We start from the raw sequence: 16636 nt of genomic DNA on the forward strand, positions 1-16636 counted from the left end.
TGGATGAACTGTTTTCCTGGTAATTTCAGAACAAGGACCTGATTTATGAATTGCATATCCTGAATCACATGCTGCTCTTCGCCTCCAAAAGCTCAGAATCATTTGGTATGATAATGAAGCATTATAAGTTGGCATCAAAGGAATTTACAAACAAGGTTTGTGGAAAGTACTATTGCCCTTGTTGGATGAGTATCCAGGACCCATAGACACTAATGCCCTTTGCCTGCCCTTCTTATTGTAAATTTTAAGAGTGATTTGCATATCCATCTGCATACAACTGTCCTTATTTACATATGGATACTACATATTATTTCCTACTTAAACCAGCTTCCTACCTTCTTCCTGCCCAGTATCTCTTCCTTTCTTGCCATACCTATGCTTCTTCTTCCCTCATCTTTATGAAAGTCTACTTGGGAACATGATGGTTTGGCTGCTTTTTCGATGAACCAAGCTCTAGCAAAAGAGAGTGCAGGTGGTCTTTGACCTAGAAGTGAGGGGGAGGAGAGATTACTTCTGCCTGAGGTCAGGGATTAGGAACAGGCTGAAGGTGTGAAGCAGCACAGATTGTCTGATAAGTGACTGCTTAGACTCAAAGCTTTAGCATTGCAGACCTGGGTTCAAATTCTCTTCCTCTTAGAAGCAATTTTGTCATGAGTTTCTTAGCCACTTAGTTTCAGTCACCTTATGTAAAATGGAGAACTGCATGAAAGAATTAGAGGTGCCACAGGTAAAGCAATGAGCAAATGTTCAGTGATGGTGCTATTATTATTATTGCTATCATTGTTAGAAACAAATCTGTTTTTCTCAAGCACTATACCTATATGTACCACCACTTGAACTATGGGGGCCATTTACTTCACTTATCTCTTATTTTTTATAAGAAGTATGGTAATGGGGATCCCTGGGTGGCTCAGCGGTTTGGCGCCTGCCTTTGGCCCAGGGCGTGATCCTGGAGTCCCGGGATCGAGTCCCGCGTCGGGCTCCCTGCATGGAGCCTGCTTCTCCCTCTGCCTGTGTCTCTGCCTCTGCCTCTGTCTCTCTGTGTCTATCATAAATAAATAAATCTTAAAAAAAAATAAAGTATGGTAATGGCAGATTATTTTCCTTTTGAGGAAAATTACTCTAAAATTCAAATGAAATAATTAAACACACAGTAAAGCCATTAGGGCATGAACATATTTAATGTTCATGCTACATCCTGCCACACTATTCTCCAGGAAGTTTATTCCAATTACAGAAATACTTCTTGTAAATATATTTCCTGGTGTATTCAATTATAAATTTTTGAAGTAATTCAGCTGATCACAATCTGATTGCTTCCCTGTACTTATGTTATACTAGTCAATATGTAGCCATATTTCTTCCAGATTTTTTTTAACTCTTTAATCTAGGTGAAGTTTGTGTTGGCATATATTGTGAGATAAGTTTCTAAATGGCCTTTACACTCCACCTATCTAGCTTCCTGAATGCCCTTTACTGATAGTGATCCATTTTAGAGTCAAAAATAAATGGATGATATTATAAGAGGTCATTCCCCCATATCTTATCTTGTTCACAGCTAGTCAATATTTGTTGAAAGTATGCCAGGATGGTTTTAATCTGTTGCTTTGTTTTCAACTCCTCAGCAGAGAGAAGGGTGTCAGGCACATAATAGGGCTCTTAATACTTTGATGGATGAATGACCTGAGCGTATCAGCATTTGCTGTGGTGTCCCTGCTTCCACTCTTGCTATTTACTTCTCTGCAACCAGAGTCATCTTTTAAAAATTATTAACATGGTACTTTCTGGTTCTCACTATTCTTTAGTAGCCTTCTATCTTATTCAGATAAAAGCCAGTGTCTTTACTGGAGCTCTGATCTCATCTCTGATACATCTCTAACTTTGTCTCCTGTGACTCTCTTCCCTCATAGTGCCAAAGCCACACTGGCTTTTCCTTTCTATTCTAGAACATTCTAAGCTGCTCCCTGACCCCAGGCCTTTCCACTAACAGTGGTTTCCAGTGCCTGATTCAATGTTCCTCTGACTTGTTATCTCATCACCCAGGTTCCAGTTAGAATGTCACCTTCTCAGATACTCCTCCTGACCTTCCTACCTAACACTGAGCTCTGACCTCACTCCACCTGTATGGTCATTCTCTATCATGGTGCTCTGTTTTACTGTCTAACTGGCACTCATTGCTATCTGAATTTGTTAATTTGTTTATTCCTTTGTTGTCTGTCTTTTTCATTAGAACATAAATGCCATAAACACAGATCTTGTCTGCCTTGGGCTGTTTATAACCCTAATGCTTAGCAAAATACCTATTAGGCACTCCGTGAATATTTGTTGAATGATGAGTGCATGAAGTCATGAATTTCCTTGACAGAAGAATAATCTAGAATAATAATGAGTGGACATGTATTGAGCATTTTTACCTCCCAGTTATTGAACCAAGTCTTTATACACATTGTCCTTTTCTTTTTTTATTATTTTCTTTTTTATTTTTTTTAAGTTTTTTTCTGTCACATTTTATTTTATTATTATTATTTTTTAATAATAAATTTATTTTTTATTGGTGTTCAATTTGCCAACATACAGAATAACACCCAGTGCTCATCCCGTCAAGTGCCCCCCTCAGTGTCTGCCAACCAGTCACCCCCACCCCCTGCCCTCCTCCCCTTCCACCACCCCTAGTTTGTTTCCCAGAGTTAGGAGTCTTCCATGTTCTGTCTCCCTTTCTGATGTTTCCTACCCATTTCTTCTCCCTTCCCCTCTATTCCCTTTCACTATTATTTATATTCCCCAAATGAATGAGAACATATAATGTTTGTCCTTCTCCGATTGACTTATTTCACTCAGCATAATACCCTCCAGTTCCATCCACATTGAAGCAAATGGTGGGTATTTGTCATTTCTAATGGCTGAGTAATATTCCATTGTATACATAAACCACATCATCTTTATCTATTCATCTTTCGATGGACATGGAGGCTCCTTCCACAGTTTGGTTATTATACACATTGTCCTATCTAATTCTCTCAACAACCCTATAAGGTGGGTACTCTTTTAATCACCACTTTATAGGTAAGGAAACCAAAGCACAGAGAGGGTTAGTTACTGTATTGCCCAAGGACCTGGATGAAAGCTCAGGACCTCCTGACTTCCTATGATTGTGTGGGTAGTATCCTATATAAGGACTGTGAAACCAGGCTGGTGGCCAGAAGCCTGTCTGAGCCCTGAAGCCCAGAGCTGCCCTTGCCAGTTGGAAGGGAGCTTTGTTCTGTCTTTCAGGTGGAAATAGCCAGAAATCCTACTATTTATACTCTCTTAGTGCTCTCTCAAGGCTTCCCAATTTTCTCTCCCTTAGTAAGGGATTCCTTAGCCAATTTCAATTTTTACCCTTTTCATGACCTCCAATCCCAGAAAGATTCAGGTTTTATTTGATTTGGCAGATCCTTTTCATCCTTGTGGATGCAGATGAACCCAGAAACGGACACATCTTCAAATATTTCAGGATCACAGAGGTTAATATCCCATGTGTCCAAATCTTAAACTTAAGTTCTGATGCGAGGTACAAAATGCCTTCTGAGGAGATAACCTATGAAAATCTCAAGAAATTTGGCCGCAGCTTCCTGAATAGAAGTGCCAAGGTAAGTTTGTTCTTTGACAAGGTTTACTCAAAATTTCATAATTTGCTGGCTTTGGTCATCTGAATAGAGAGAAGCAGGATCTCATGGTTCATTGTTGGGAAATAACTATATCTCTCCATCTTCAATCTTTTCAACTTTGACCTATCTGACCCTATGATTCCACATTAATTCTTTATTTTTGAAAGGCATTTCCTTTGTAGGAACTCCCAACTGAAGTGCAGGGAGCTCCCACTGGCCAACATTCTCTGTGAGGTGACCCTTTTCCTCTCAGACTCTTATGGGAAAGATTTAAGGATAGATGGATTTTTTGGATGAGGAGACAGGATGGGGATGTATTAAGCAATTAGGATTTATCCTCAAATGTTAGAAAGGAGTCTGTTTTGCTAAAAGGAAGGAGAGACCGTAAAAGGATCATACACAACACATATCTCTGATGTTTATGTAGCACTTGAAATGTCCCCCAGCCACCCTGCTGAAATAGATGACCATATTTTTTTATTTTTCAAATGGGAACACTATTGAGAGTAATGCAGGAGTTGAGAGGTACAGAATACTTTTAAATATTTCTTTAAAAGTATCCTGGAATAAAAGGAATAAATTGGAACTTTCCAGAAAACCAGAATGTTTGGTCACCTTCCCTCTGAGGGTTCCCATTACCTTTCTGTCAATTCCTGCACAGACACTTCTTCTCAAATGAAAGCCATTTTTTCTCTGACACAAATAATCACAGGCCAAGCGGTGAGGCTCCTCATCTCCTCCATGCCATTTCTCCTCCTTCTACCTTCAAAACCCCAGAGCCCATGCATTTGGACTTTAGATTGCCTGCTTCCACCCTCCACTGCTGTCCCCTGGGCATGTCCCTTTCACTGTCTGAGGACTTAAGCTCCTTATTTCAGACTTCCCTCTCTCCCTTCTCTGCTATCATTTCCAGAGATGCCAGTATCCAAAATCCCGATCTCTCTTTTCTCTCATAATTGGTGTGTCTGTGCCATCCCAGACATCTACTCTGTAGCCACACTCTAGAGATGGCAGCCCTTCCAAAAACCTGATTTCAAGCTTCTCGTCCTATTATACTTCCATTTCTAGTATCCATGTTGCTATAATTCCTTACCTTTCTCATGGTCTCCAATTTCCTGATTCCATTTCACGATCTGTTTACTGTCTTTCCTCATGAATTTGGTTGGATTTGATGGTTCATAGCGATGATTCCCTTAAAGGGATAAAGATCTCTTTATTCTTTTATCCACCTTCTACCTTCTTTACACCCTATAGAATTTATGAGGCAAAAATCACAACCCTGGTTCAACCCACTTAATATCTCTATTTCTTCCAGACCAATGCTGGAGAAAAAAATACCGCCATGAGTCAGGGTGGCCTCATGGAATCACAAACCTCTTATAAGCTCTGGAATGTCCTGACATCTCTATATAAATTTCTCTTAGTATGTTCACTCTCTGAATCTCTGAGTCTCTTTGTCTCCATATTCCTACTTCCAATATCAGCTGAGTACAAGCCCATATATCATTAAGACAGGGGCCCCTCATTTTCTATCACCATATCTACAAACCTATCTGGAGCTCTACTCACTCTCTCTCTCTTCCCTCCAGTTTACCTTAGTAGGTATCTGTCTCCTCCTCAAGGGCCAATATATCCTCTCATGCTCTTACAATAGAGATGAGTATCCTTCACATGACTTATGAGATGTCATATGCCTGATCTGGCCCATTTCTAATTTCCATCTTTTTCATCATTTCCCATTTTCCACACCCAGCCTCTACCCCCTTTATGCTCCCTTGGAAGGAATCTTCAATCCTTTCCAGAGACTGATATAGAGATGAGAGAAGTATTGTAGGAATTGGAGAGCCAGGCAAAAGCCAGACAGCTACACATATTAAGGATTTGAGTATTAAGAGAAATGGAAAGCCAAATTTGTATGGTGAAAATAGAACCCTGTTGGTAGAATCAAGAGGTGGAGAAGGCTAGGAGATGCAGAGAGAATTATGTGAGGCCATTACAGTGATGAAGGTAAAAGATGAATGTTATTTGTGCGAGGGTAGCAGCAGTGCTGATGGAGAGAAGTGCATGGATTCAAGAAATTGCAGGAACCAATGGTTGTAGAGAAAAGCATATGTTCTGAGATTTCTATTACATCCTTCAAAAAGAAGCAGAGCTAGGTCCATTCCTTCACAAAATATTTATTGAGGACCTACAACGTACCAGGCTGTGGAAACTCAGTGATAAAGAAAGAAAAATCCCTTGTGACATTCTGTCTAGTGTTGTAGAGACACCATTAATCAAATAACCAGAAAAGTAAGATATAAATGATAAACTTGAATAAGTGATACAAGGAAAAATACCAAACATTATGAAAATTTATGGTAGCACAATCTGACCTAGTCTGGGGAGAGTTAGGGAAGCCTTCCCTTGAGATCACTTTGAAGGATAAATCTGAGTTGATTGGATGAAGAACAGAGAGCAGTAATGAGGAGTAGGGAAGGCCCTGCAGGCAGAGGAATGGCATGAACAAAGGTCTGAGGTGGAAGAAGGATAGCCCTTTGGGTAAATAGAAGACCAATATGGTTGAAGAAAGCAAAGAAAGAATGGTAATGAGCTTGATGAGGCTGGCAGGAGTATAGGTCATGTAAATTATCTTGGTTTTGATTCTGGGAGTAATTGGAAACAGCTGAATTTTGCGGGGAGGGAGGGACAAACTAGTTAAGATGTTGAAGACATGAACCCTATTCACATCTAAGAATCTCAAGAATCATATATTTGGTGCTAGAATTCATCCCAGTTTGAAGACCTGCCTCCTCCCCAGCCCTCTGATCTCACTTTGCCCTGCATAATCTAGTCTAGACATCAGGCATTTCAAATTCTTTCCCAAGGCGGTTGTAAGAACAAGAGAAAACTTTCTGTTGTTTCCCATCAGGGGAGGGAGCCCCAACTACCAACCCCTTTCTGGAGACTGTTAGACCATTTCAAATTTGCTTCCTAGAAACATCAATCCAGTGAAGACATTCCAAAATATTGGGACCAGGGGCCAGTTAAGCAGCTCGTTGGGAAGAACTTCAACGTGGTGGTCTTTGACAAGGAAAGGGATGTATTTGTGATGTTCTGTAAGTATCTCTGCAGAAGCCATAGAAGGCAATGGCCCAGACATTACTTTTCAAGTGTTGCTCCTGAATTCTTGAGCCCCCAAATCCCCAAAATCTATCAAAGCACCATGCCAAGGATGTTCTTCAAACAACCAAAGAGTTTGGATCAAGATGCTATCTCCACTGCAATGCAACTATCCTCGAAAATCTAATTCTTGGAACATGTGGAGTATCTTCCATATAATCCAGTCCTGTGGCTTTTATAGCAATAATAATGCTGATGGCTAACATTGATTTGATGCTATGGCATGCCAGGCCTTTTGCTATATGTTATCTCACTTAATCCTCACAAGGAGCTACTATTATTGCTCCCACTTTGCATAGGACTAAACAGAGTCTTGGGGAGGTGAAGCAAGTGCTGGAACTGGGATTGGAGCCTGGGCATTCTGACCCCAGTGGCTGGTCACTGCTATACAGAATGGCAGTTCTGGAATTATGTAACTTAACAGATGGCCTGTATTTAACCTACCTGAGTTGGTATGACCAAACTGGAGACTCAAATCATGCAGGTAAGGGGCTTAGCAGTGTGTGGCATATTGCAAATCCTTGGTAAAGGACAGCTATTGTTATTCCTATTGTTGTAATTATTTCCTTGCCTACCTAAAGACTATTGCTCTCTCTCTCTCTGCTCTTTCTGATTTGCACATGAGAGCCATAAGCCAGGGATCTCCCTCCCACCCTGAGACACAGAGAAGGATGACACTGAAGTTACATCAGACGTCTCTTGTATTTTACCATTTATTGAGCACCTACAATGAGCCTGGCATGAGTTGGCTATCTACACACCTGCTTTTATTTCCTCCTCAAAACAAGCCTCTTAGAAAGGTCCAGTGGATTTCCTCATGATACAAATGAGGGAACTAAGCCTCAGAAAGATTAATTACCTTACCTCAAATTGCACAGTAAATATATTGCAGGGCAAAAAGTTCAAATCAAACTCTGATGCCATTCTTTCCTGAAGGCTGCATTGCATCATGCAAGCCTTTTAAAATCACACTGAAATGGACTCTCATCCACAGGGCTAGAAGTTTAAGGTCCATGTGGTTGAATAACCATGATCTGTTGCCTTTATGTGAGAGGTGGGCAGCTTTTGTATACTTAACTGACACCAGAGTTAGGAGAATGCCCATTTGGTTCTGGTAAAAGGTAAAAGCAGCCTCATTTTCTTGGAAGCAGGCCTATCAGATTGGCCCCCTGGGACTGCAACCATTATGCTCTCCTCCTCTTCCAATCCAGGTCCATCCGGCTCCAGGGGAGATGCGGGGAGAACAGATGGTCAGGGAGCACTTGGTTTGTAAATGGAGGGATGATCATCCAAATGTAGAGTGTCGGGGCCCTTGAGGCCACCCCTCCCACAGAGCCAGAAACTTTAATGGGATGATGAGCAGAGAAGGTTAGAGCTGGTCTCTGATTCTCTTCAGAGGGCTAGGTGCCCGGGCCAGACTCAGAGCTAAAGGAACTGTCCCTAAGGAAGTCTGCTGTCCCCTTTTCAGGGGTCATTGTCCTTGTCATAACCTCCTGTTCACTTCTTGGATGTATTATCCTCCACGGGACTAAAAGTCACTGTGGTATAATGGTCACAAGTTAAAGCAACCTGACTTCAAATCCCACTTCCTCTGCTTAATTACCTGGGTGACCTTGGGCCGTGACTTAACCTCTGTTGGAAAACTCTTGTGCTTTCTCTTCTCTCTCTCTCACTCTCTCTCGCTCTCTCACACACACACACACACACACACATACATACACGATTTCTAGCAGAACATGAGTAATCGTCTGGTATAAATATTTTTCTTTTTTTTTTCTTCTTCAACTGGAGTGGAAAGCAATGTTGAACGAAAAACAAAGAATAGGAGAAAATGTCCCAGCATGCTCAAAGTGGTAACATCTGGGTAGAGGGGACTAGATCAACTTTTTTCTAGTTTATTTTGCAGTGACCAAGCACTGTGGTTGAAATGTAAAATAAGGTAATATGCTATTCAAAGACATTTGCATAATAGCAGAACGACTAGTAGAACACGGTGACGTTTCTGGGGCAGTGTTGGATTTCCATCTTTATTATGTGTGAGCTTGCACAACAGCTCTTCTCTTCCAGATGCACCCTGGTCAGAAAAGTGTAAGGCGTTGTTCCCAGTGTTGGAGGAGTTGGGCAGAAAGTATCAAAACCACTCGACAGTCACCATTGCCAAGATTGACATCACGGCAAATGAAATTCAGCTAATGTACCTAGACCGGTACCCCTTTTTCAACCTGTTCCCCACCGACACTCAACAAGTAAGGGGCTCTTGGGACCCACATATGTGATTATCACAGACCTAGTTTCTCCTGATCGCCAGCTCTGCCTTCTACCAAATCAGCTACATTCTCAGCTCCATCTCTCATTATCCTCTCATGTTCAATTTGAAGAGTGTTCTCCATTAGCTTCCCCAGAAGTCCCAAGACTTGCTAAAATTGTATCCACCTTGAGTCAGCTGTTCTGTCTTGACCCAGTCAATGACCCCAATGATGTGGGGTCTTGATTAGCCAGGCCCACTTCCTTCTGGTATTGGGGCAGAGCTCTACTCAGATGATAAGGAACATGGTAGGGGTAATCTCCATGTGAATATTGGGGCTAGGGTACTACAAGAAGAAGGAAGAACACATGATAGAAAAACAGTCAATGTCTTTTACACACCAATATCACAATCACCAAGCATTGTCAGTGTCATGGAACATACCCTCCATGCTGCTTTAGCACATGGGCAAAGGTGCCCATCAAAGCACTGCAAGTGAAGGTTCCTGCCCATTGAGTGTGGGAAAGAGGTCATGATATGGATCTACCTCCACATGCAATTGGAATTAAGGGGACAGATTCTGGAGGGCAGTTATTCCATGCAGACATGGGATTTTAAAGAATGCTGAGGATTTTTTTTTTAAGATTTTATTTGTTTATTTGACAGAGAGAGAAAATATAAGCAGGGAGAGCAGATGGCAGAGGAAGAAGGAGAAGCAATCTCCTCAATGAATAGGGAGCCCAATGTGGGGCTTGACCCCAGGACCCCAAGATCATGACCTGAGCCAAAGGCAGATGCTTTACCAACTGAGCCACCTAGGTGCCCTAAGAATGCTGAGGATTTAAGTCAGATTAGAAGAGGGGTGTGAACTATTGGCAGGAAGTATAATAGGCATGAGGAAGTAGGCAGAAGTGTGGCCACAGTGCTGAAGGAGAAGCCATCTTGGTACAGAACATGCATTTGGGGCAGTTGTGGGAAATGAGGCTGGGTTGAGAGGGTGGAGCTGTCCCAGATCTTCCATTATCCAAAAAAGAGTGTAGATAACCAGTGGGCAGTAAGCAGCTTCATAATCTTCTTAAAGACTGAAAGAGGAAAGGGACGTAGGGGTGGCCGAGCAACAATCATGCATCAGATGCTTTGTAAAATGATAACTAATCTTATTCTCCTTGTTATAATAATAGCAACCATCTACCATGCTCACTATGAGGCAGGTATTGTTATTTTTTAAAGATTTATTTATTTTAGAGAGAGAGAGAGAGCAAGCAGTGGGGAGGAGCAGAGGGAAGGGGAGAGAGAATATCTCAAGCAGACTATACACTGAGCATGGAGCCCAATGTGGGTTTCAATCTCATAACCCTGAGATCATGACCTGAGCCAAAACCAAGAGTCAGCTGCTTAACCAAATAAGCCACCCAGATGCCCCAAGTCAGGTACTGTTTTAAGTGCTTTTCATCTAGTAACTCATTAAATTCTCCTAACAACTTATGTGGTAGATACTGTTATCATCATCACATTACAGAGAGGGAAACTGAGTCATAGTAAGGTTACACAGGGTTTGAGCCCTGAGAGGGTGGCTTCGAGGTCCATGCTCTGAAGCATCACATTATAGCATATGATGGAGGAATTTTTATTACCCCTATCTTAGAGCCATGATAACAGGCTCAGAAAGGCTAAGGAACAAGCTCACTGTACTCAGATTGTTAGGAATTTGGCCTTGGATTTATTTTATGTAGCAATCCCTGACTATTTTGCAGGAAGAGGCTACCATTTTAACCTTGTTCTGTTTTCTTTCTAGGCTATAATGTATACAGGAGAACATACCATGAAGGGCTTTTCTGACTTCCTGGAAAGTCAAATCAAGACCAGGATTGAGGATGAGGATGAGGTAAGGCAAAACGGTAGTACCTGCAATTATTCTGTTCCATACAGAATCATCAAGAACTCAAACAACTAGGAAGGAGTGTGCCAAAAGTCCCATAATCTTGTGCTCTCTAGAGAGTGTTGGCAACGGGAGAACAACTACCTAGACTGGATGACTTTATTTCAAGGGCACTTACTACAAGGAAGCAGAGATGGCAGGCTTTAGAAGCAGAGAGAAAGGTTGTGACGTCTCCTAAGGCTGCTTCCCTGGGTCCACTGTTCCTGAGTTGGTAACCAGATGTCTTGACAGGATCCAGTGCTCTGGCATTATTTTCTTGATGGGTGGAATAACCATCCCCATTCTCTCCAAATCTCAAATTCCATTTACACCTCAATGAGGCCAGCTGCAGGAAAGTGCCCTCTGTACTAGTTAGGACCCTTTCAGTTAGAAATGTCAGAAATACTACTCTTTAGTTGAAGCAACAATGGGAGTTTAATCTATATAACTGGTAGGACATTAGGCATAGGTGGATTCAGGAGTCCAAACTCATTTTCTGTCTCCCCATCTCTGCTTTCCTCTATGTTAGCTTTATTCCCAAGCAGTCATTTCCCCATGGAAGGTCAAAGATTGCCCCACAGCTTTAAGCTAATATCCTCCCAGCTTAGAAAGTAAGCACCTAATTCTTAGTAGTCCTAGCAAAGTCCTGGATAGGAATTTCATGATTGGCCTGGGTCATGTGCCCAGCCCTGGGCAGCCAAGCCTGTGGCCTTTGAGTAGAGGAATGGGATTCCCCAAAGGCCCTATTTCTGGAGGGCAAACCATGTTGGGAATTTCCTCACCTAAGCCAAATGGGCCTTTGTATCTATGAGGATCCTCCAAGAGCCTCTCTCTGGGCATTACCAGCAAAAGAAGGCTTGGTAATTACAATCACAATTATCACATATTTGTTGCCTTTTTATTTCTTTATCCTATTTCTTCCCTCCTTCTTCTCTTTTCTTGATTAGCTGTTGTCTATTGAGGAAAGTGAATTGACAGAAGAGGAGGCATTAGCTGAAGAAAAGAAGTTACCTTTTATCAAGGAAGAGTTAACTGAACAGAAGGTGCTTGAGCTGGAGAATGTGACAAAGCTGGAAGAGCCAGCTGGGCAGAAGGAAACAGCCAAGGAGGAGAAAGAAAAGGTGGCTAAGCCAAAGGGACCTCCAAAACAAGAGAAGAAACCAAAAGTGAAGGAAGAACTGTAGTTTCTCCAAAGCCAAGAGCCATTTCCCAGGTCCTGGCATCATTTTCTAAATGGATATAGTCCAAAAAAATTATATATAATGGTGGGAGTGGAGGCTGGACAATTAAAAAGTGCTGAATATCTTTGGCTCTGTTCTACTTATTGCCTCTTTTTCCTGGTTGTTGCTGTCTTAGAAAAGCTGTTTGGCCCAGAATTCAGACAGCATTGCAAGCCAAGCCATAACTGCAACATTTAATGAGCATTTACAACATGCTGCTCAGTCATGCAATTCTCACAATGTCCCTTTCATTATCCCCATTTTACACATGGGGAAACTGAGGCAAAGAGAGGTTAAACAACCAGTCAGGATCACACAGTTAGGAAGCCCTTGAGATATGATCCCAGGCACTCTCACTCCAGGTATTGCATTTAATTACTATGCAGACACTGCTTCCACTAGGTTGGAGTCCCCAGAGTGGGGATTGATTGCTTATGCTGCATTTTGACAGAAAGAGATTTGGCCCCAAACGTGTCTCCAGTCTTCTATATCTCAGTAAGTGATCCACTTTCTTAAGCAGCAACGTGTTAGAATAATGCTCAACTCCCTTTGTTTACTACCCTAAAAATAATTCCACCAGTCTGTGTGACTCCACCCACTTGCACTGACCCGCACCTACTTCTATCCACTGACACAGGCCTCACTTATCTTTACAGGACTCTACCCACTTCCCTCCATGTGACTCCACCCACTTTGCTCCACTTCCTCCCACCATTCTCAGCCCTGGAAGTGTCCTGAATGGTGTGCTTCTACTGCCATTCTGTACCTCTGTGCTCACTCCCCCATCCATATTCCATAAAATTGCTGAAATGATCTTTTAAAAAGCCATTGTCTTGAAGGCTTACAACACTACCTTGTTCCAACTCAGAATCCTTATCACCTTTAGAATAAGATCCAGTCTGCTTACCACACCTTTAAGGCCTAGAAAGTTCTGGCCTCACAGATCTCTTCTGCTTTTTCCACCCTCCCTCTCATTTTCTAGCCTCCAGCCATGCTTCCAGTCTATTCTTTAGTTCAAGTTCTCTCTCTCCTCATGGCTATTTCTTCTGCCTAAAAGCACACACGATACACTCCCAAGGATCTTCATGCAGATGTGTCTTTTTCATCCTTCAAACCTCAGTTCAGATGTTACCACCTCAAAGAGGCCTTTCTAGATACCAATATTTGACTGCATCTTAATTTGCTGTGCACTAATATATTGCTTGCTTCCCCCACTGCAAATTAGATTCTGTATTAGTTTCCTATTATTGCTCTGACAAATTCCCACAAATTTAGTGGCTTGAAAAAGTACCAACTTACTATCTACAGATTTGAAGGCCAGAAATCAGAAGTCAATTACACTTAACTGAAGTCAGGGTGTCATCAGGGTTTGTCCCCTCTGGAGGAGTACCCTGACTTGTCTTTTTTAGCTTCTGGAGACAGCCTGCATTCCTTAGCTGGTAGGCCTGCCCAGGTAAGGTCACATTAAGATCCTGAACTTCCCTTTTGCCATGTAAGGTACCATTGACAGCTGCTGGGGATTAGGACATAGATGTATTGGGAAGTCATCACTCAGCTGACTACTGATTCATGCTGCTGATTCATGATAATCCTTTTGGCCAAGTGATAACAGAGCTCCTCTTAGAAAAAGGAGGCATATTATCTTACAGACCAAGGTCTTTACAAATCCTCTGGGCCTTTCCACTTCTCACCTGTCATGTAAGAGAAAGGCTGTTTGTACTCTTTCAGGCCTCCTGATCCAGTTCCTAGGCCTACCTCTCCCACCTCTAAATCTGGCCTGTCCACATCCAGATGGAGCAGGGAACAGCCTGAGGCCCTAAAACTCACCTGAGCCAGACTGCCCTGACAGGAGCAGGTGTTAGTATTCAGGACGTGGTGTAAGGTTCACCTGCCTCAGCCCTAAGGCTATATGGCTCCTGGTCATAGGAGGGGTTCATGGAGGCTGCTAGGAGTAAATCATGCAGAACGGAGTCCCCAATTGGCCAGCAGCCAGAGAATGCATGTACTACCTGCAGGTCCACCAAATGCAAATGCATCTGGGGCTTTAGGAAGTGGGGGCTCAGGTTGGGATAAGCAGTTATAGGTAAGTAAGGCTGGTGATGACCCTCTGTTGGGAGGATCTTCTCCCTTGGTTCAGTTTCTACCCCGTATAACACACACTACTCTCACATAAATCCTTTCTATTCTGTTTGATCCGTTTTTCAAATCTCTCCACACCTTAGCTTCATTCTTTCAAAAAAAGACCTGAAACCACTTATCCCTCATGACTGAGCATGGAATATTTTTTTATCTCAAGGAGTGCAATGCATCATATGAGTAATCTGAATAAGATAAGGACTGTAGGGACAGCTGGGTGGCTTAGTGGTTGAGCATCTGCCTTTGGCTCAGGTTGTGACCCTAGGATTCTGGGATCGAGTCCCACATTGGGCTCCCTGCAGGGAACCTGCTTCTACCCCTGCCCGTGTCTCTGCCCTCCCCCCGTGTCTCTCATGAATAAATAAAGTATTTTCTAAAAAAAAAAGATACAGGCTGTAGTATGGATTTAACATGGGCTAGTTGCATAATCTCAGGGAAGCAACTCAATATTTCTGAACTACAGTCTTCTTGGTAATGTGTTGCTGCACCTCATTGTATGAGACACTAAATGTGAAAGCATTCAATATAGTCTCTGACCCGAGAGAGAGACTCTCAGTAAGGTGACAGCTGTCAAGAGTATTAAGATCAAATTTCTTACCCATGTTTAAAAGTTCAGAGAAGAGCATTCCAAGAAGATGGGAACTTCTGATAAGCTGAATAAGGTTTGTTCAGAGATTTTTATTACTTTTCTGGAAGTAAGATAAAGGATAAAAAGGTCAAATTTGGTGATCTTGATGAGCAATGTCAATGAGCTGGCAGTTCAGGAAGTGTATCAGTGTGAATTTGAGTGGAAAGTGTGCAGATAAATCTTTTGTGAAGTTTGGCTATGATAGGATGGAAAGTAGGATGGTGGTTGGAGGGAGTGTGGGGTCAAAGGAAAGTTTCTATAGAAGGGACTAGCAGAAAGAATAAATAAATAAAAATTAAAAAAAAAAAGAAGGAACTAGCAGATGAGAATACTCCAAGAAGCTATGAGAAGAGAAAGTCACAGGAGGTAGGGATAAATGAAGGTAAGTCAGAAAGGCTATGAGCCCAGGAAGAAGGATGATGCCCCCATCATGGCAGGAGAGGAGATATGAAAGATGAGTCCAGAGACAGGAAGATGAGAAGATGAGGGAAGCAATGCTTAGTGACTCCAATAGAGAAGATCATGATGTCATTAAATGTGTGGGGATGGGAGACAGTAGGAATTTCGAAGAGTGGAAAAACAACCAACTAGAAAAATACCACAGGACGATCCAGCTGTGTTGAGTGTGGGGGAGGCACAAATGTAGGTTTTATTATTTAGGTAGGTTTTTATTATTATTTTCTCAGATATAGCAAGGCTCACAGATGAGAAGGTGAATGCCATTGAGAACACGGTTGATTATATTCACAGATCCTAAGGAGGGGGTGCACAGGAAGAGGCACCAGGGTCAATCAGGAGGCCAAGGGAGAGGGGAGATATGAGCAACAGCCTTTCTTGTGGTTGCCATGGGAAGGAACAGGAGAGACAGGGTAAGCAGGTTTAGGATTGGATAGTGTGAATAATTTCCACAGGCCCTGGGATGAGGGAACTGTCCCAGGTTGTCTGGTGCCTGGCCCTGGGGTGATTAGGGTAGGGGAATAGTGGCCCAGAGTGTGAGAGTCCCCAGCAAAGGAGGGCTCTGGGTAGTTGGTTTGCATATGAAAGGCAGATCTCAGGTCATCTGTTTGCTATCACTATTTCTAGGAATTAGTTAGACTGGGAGGGGCAGTCCCTATAGAGTCACCAAAGCCCCAAGATGTACAAGCAACAAATATAGAAACTAGAAAAATGAAAAATGTGGTTATTAGACTGATGAATAATCTCCAACACAAATGCCCCACTTTCCTGTCTGTAGCCTTTGCCCAGACAATTCCAGGAGCTACCTGGAGCCTCCATTTAATCTTTTAAGGACACCCTGACTCGGGTTTAGACAGGGCCTCATAGGCACCAACCAGAAATGATATTCACCATCCAAAATGGAGAAAAAGAATATTAAGAACACTTATTTTCTTCTCAAGCAGTAGGGCGGGGAGGAGGAGGAAGGACACATTCCTATAGGAGGGAAAAAAGGACATGGCCAGTTGAGAAAAAAATAACACACAAATGGAGAGATAATGATTTCTCTTTTCATTGAAGAACTGAAAAAGTAAACAATGAGATTTCTCACTTATTTTTTTGAGAAAGGTGAAGGACAAAGATGAAGCAAAAATGCTCAGGCTTGGTACTATGGTGGGATTATAAACTATTTATTTTTTAAAGATTTTATTTATTTATTTGAGAGAGCAAGCTAGCGCACAAACA

At 42.3% G+C, this 16636-nt stretch overlaps 1 protein-coding gene and 1 long non-coding RNA gene across 7 annotated transcripts in view; one reads left to right on the forward strand and one right to left on the reverse strand.

The window, feature by feature from the left end:
* Positions 1-12277, forward strand: part of PDILT (protein disulfide isomerase like, testis expressed) — a 42847-nt gene extending 30570 nt beyond the window's left edge. For 4 of the 5 annotated variants that reach the window (XM_038540201.1, XM_038540200.1, XM_038540198.1 and 1 more), the window contains 6 exons: positions 30-155; positions 3432-3629; positions 6625-6745; positions 8877-9055; positions 10850-10939; positions 11920-12233. In XM_038540201.1, coding sequence (XP_038396129.1) covers positions 30-155; positions 3432-3629; positions 6625-6745; positions 8877-9055; positions 10850-10939; positions 11920-12156 — 951 coding nt within the window. In that variant the 3' untranslated portion in view covers positions 12157-12233. Of the gene's footprint in view, positions 1-29; positions 156-3431; positions 3630-6624; positions 6746-8876; positions 9056-10849; positions 10940-11919 lie in introns of all 5 variants that reach the window. The other variant, XM_038540199.1, reaches the window with a different exon arrangement.
* LOC119872189 overlaps positions 1-16636 on the reverse strand; it is an 80746-nt gene that overhangs the window by 19599 nt on the left and 44511 nt on the right. The window contains exon 2 of one of the 2 annotated variants that reach the window (XR_005360867.1): positions 4741-4839. The exons of the other annotated variant lie outside the window; for it this stretch is intronic. This is a non-coding gene — a long non-coding RNA (uncharacterized LOC119872189). The remainder of the gene's footprint in view (positions 1-4740; positions 4840-16636) is intronic. 2 annotated transcript variants of the gene reach the window in all.

The sequence above is a fragment of the Canis lupus genome, chromosome 6 (genome assembly GCF_011100685.1).
Source record: "Canis lupus familiaris isolate Mischka breed German Shepherd chromosome 6, alternate assembly UU_Cfam_GSD_1.0, whole genome shotgun sequence".
Classification (NCBI taxonomy): Eukaryota; Metazoa; Chordata; class Mammalia; order Carnivora; family Canidae; genus Canis; species Canis lupus.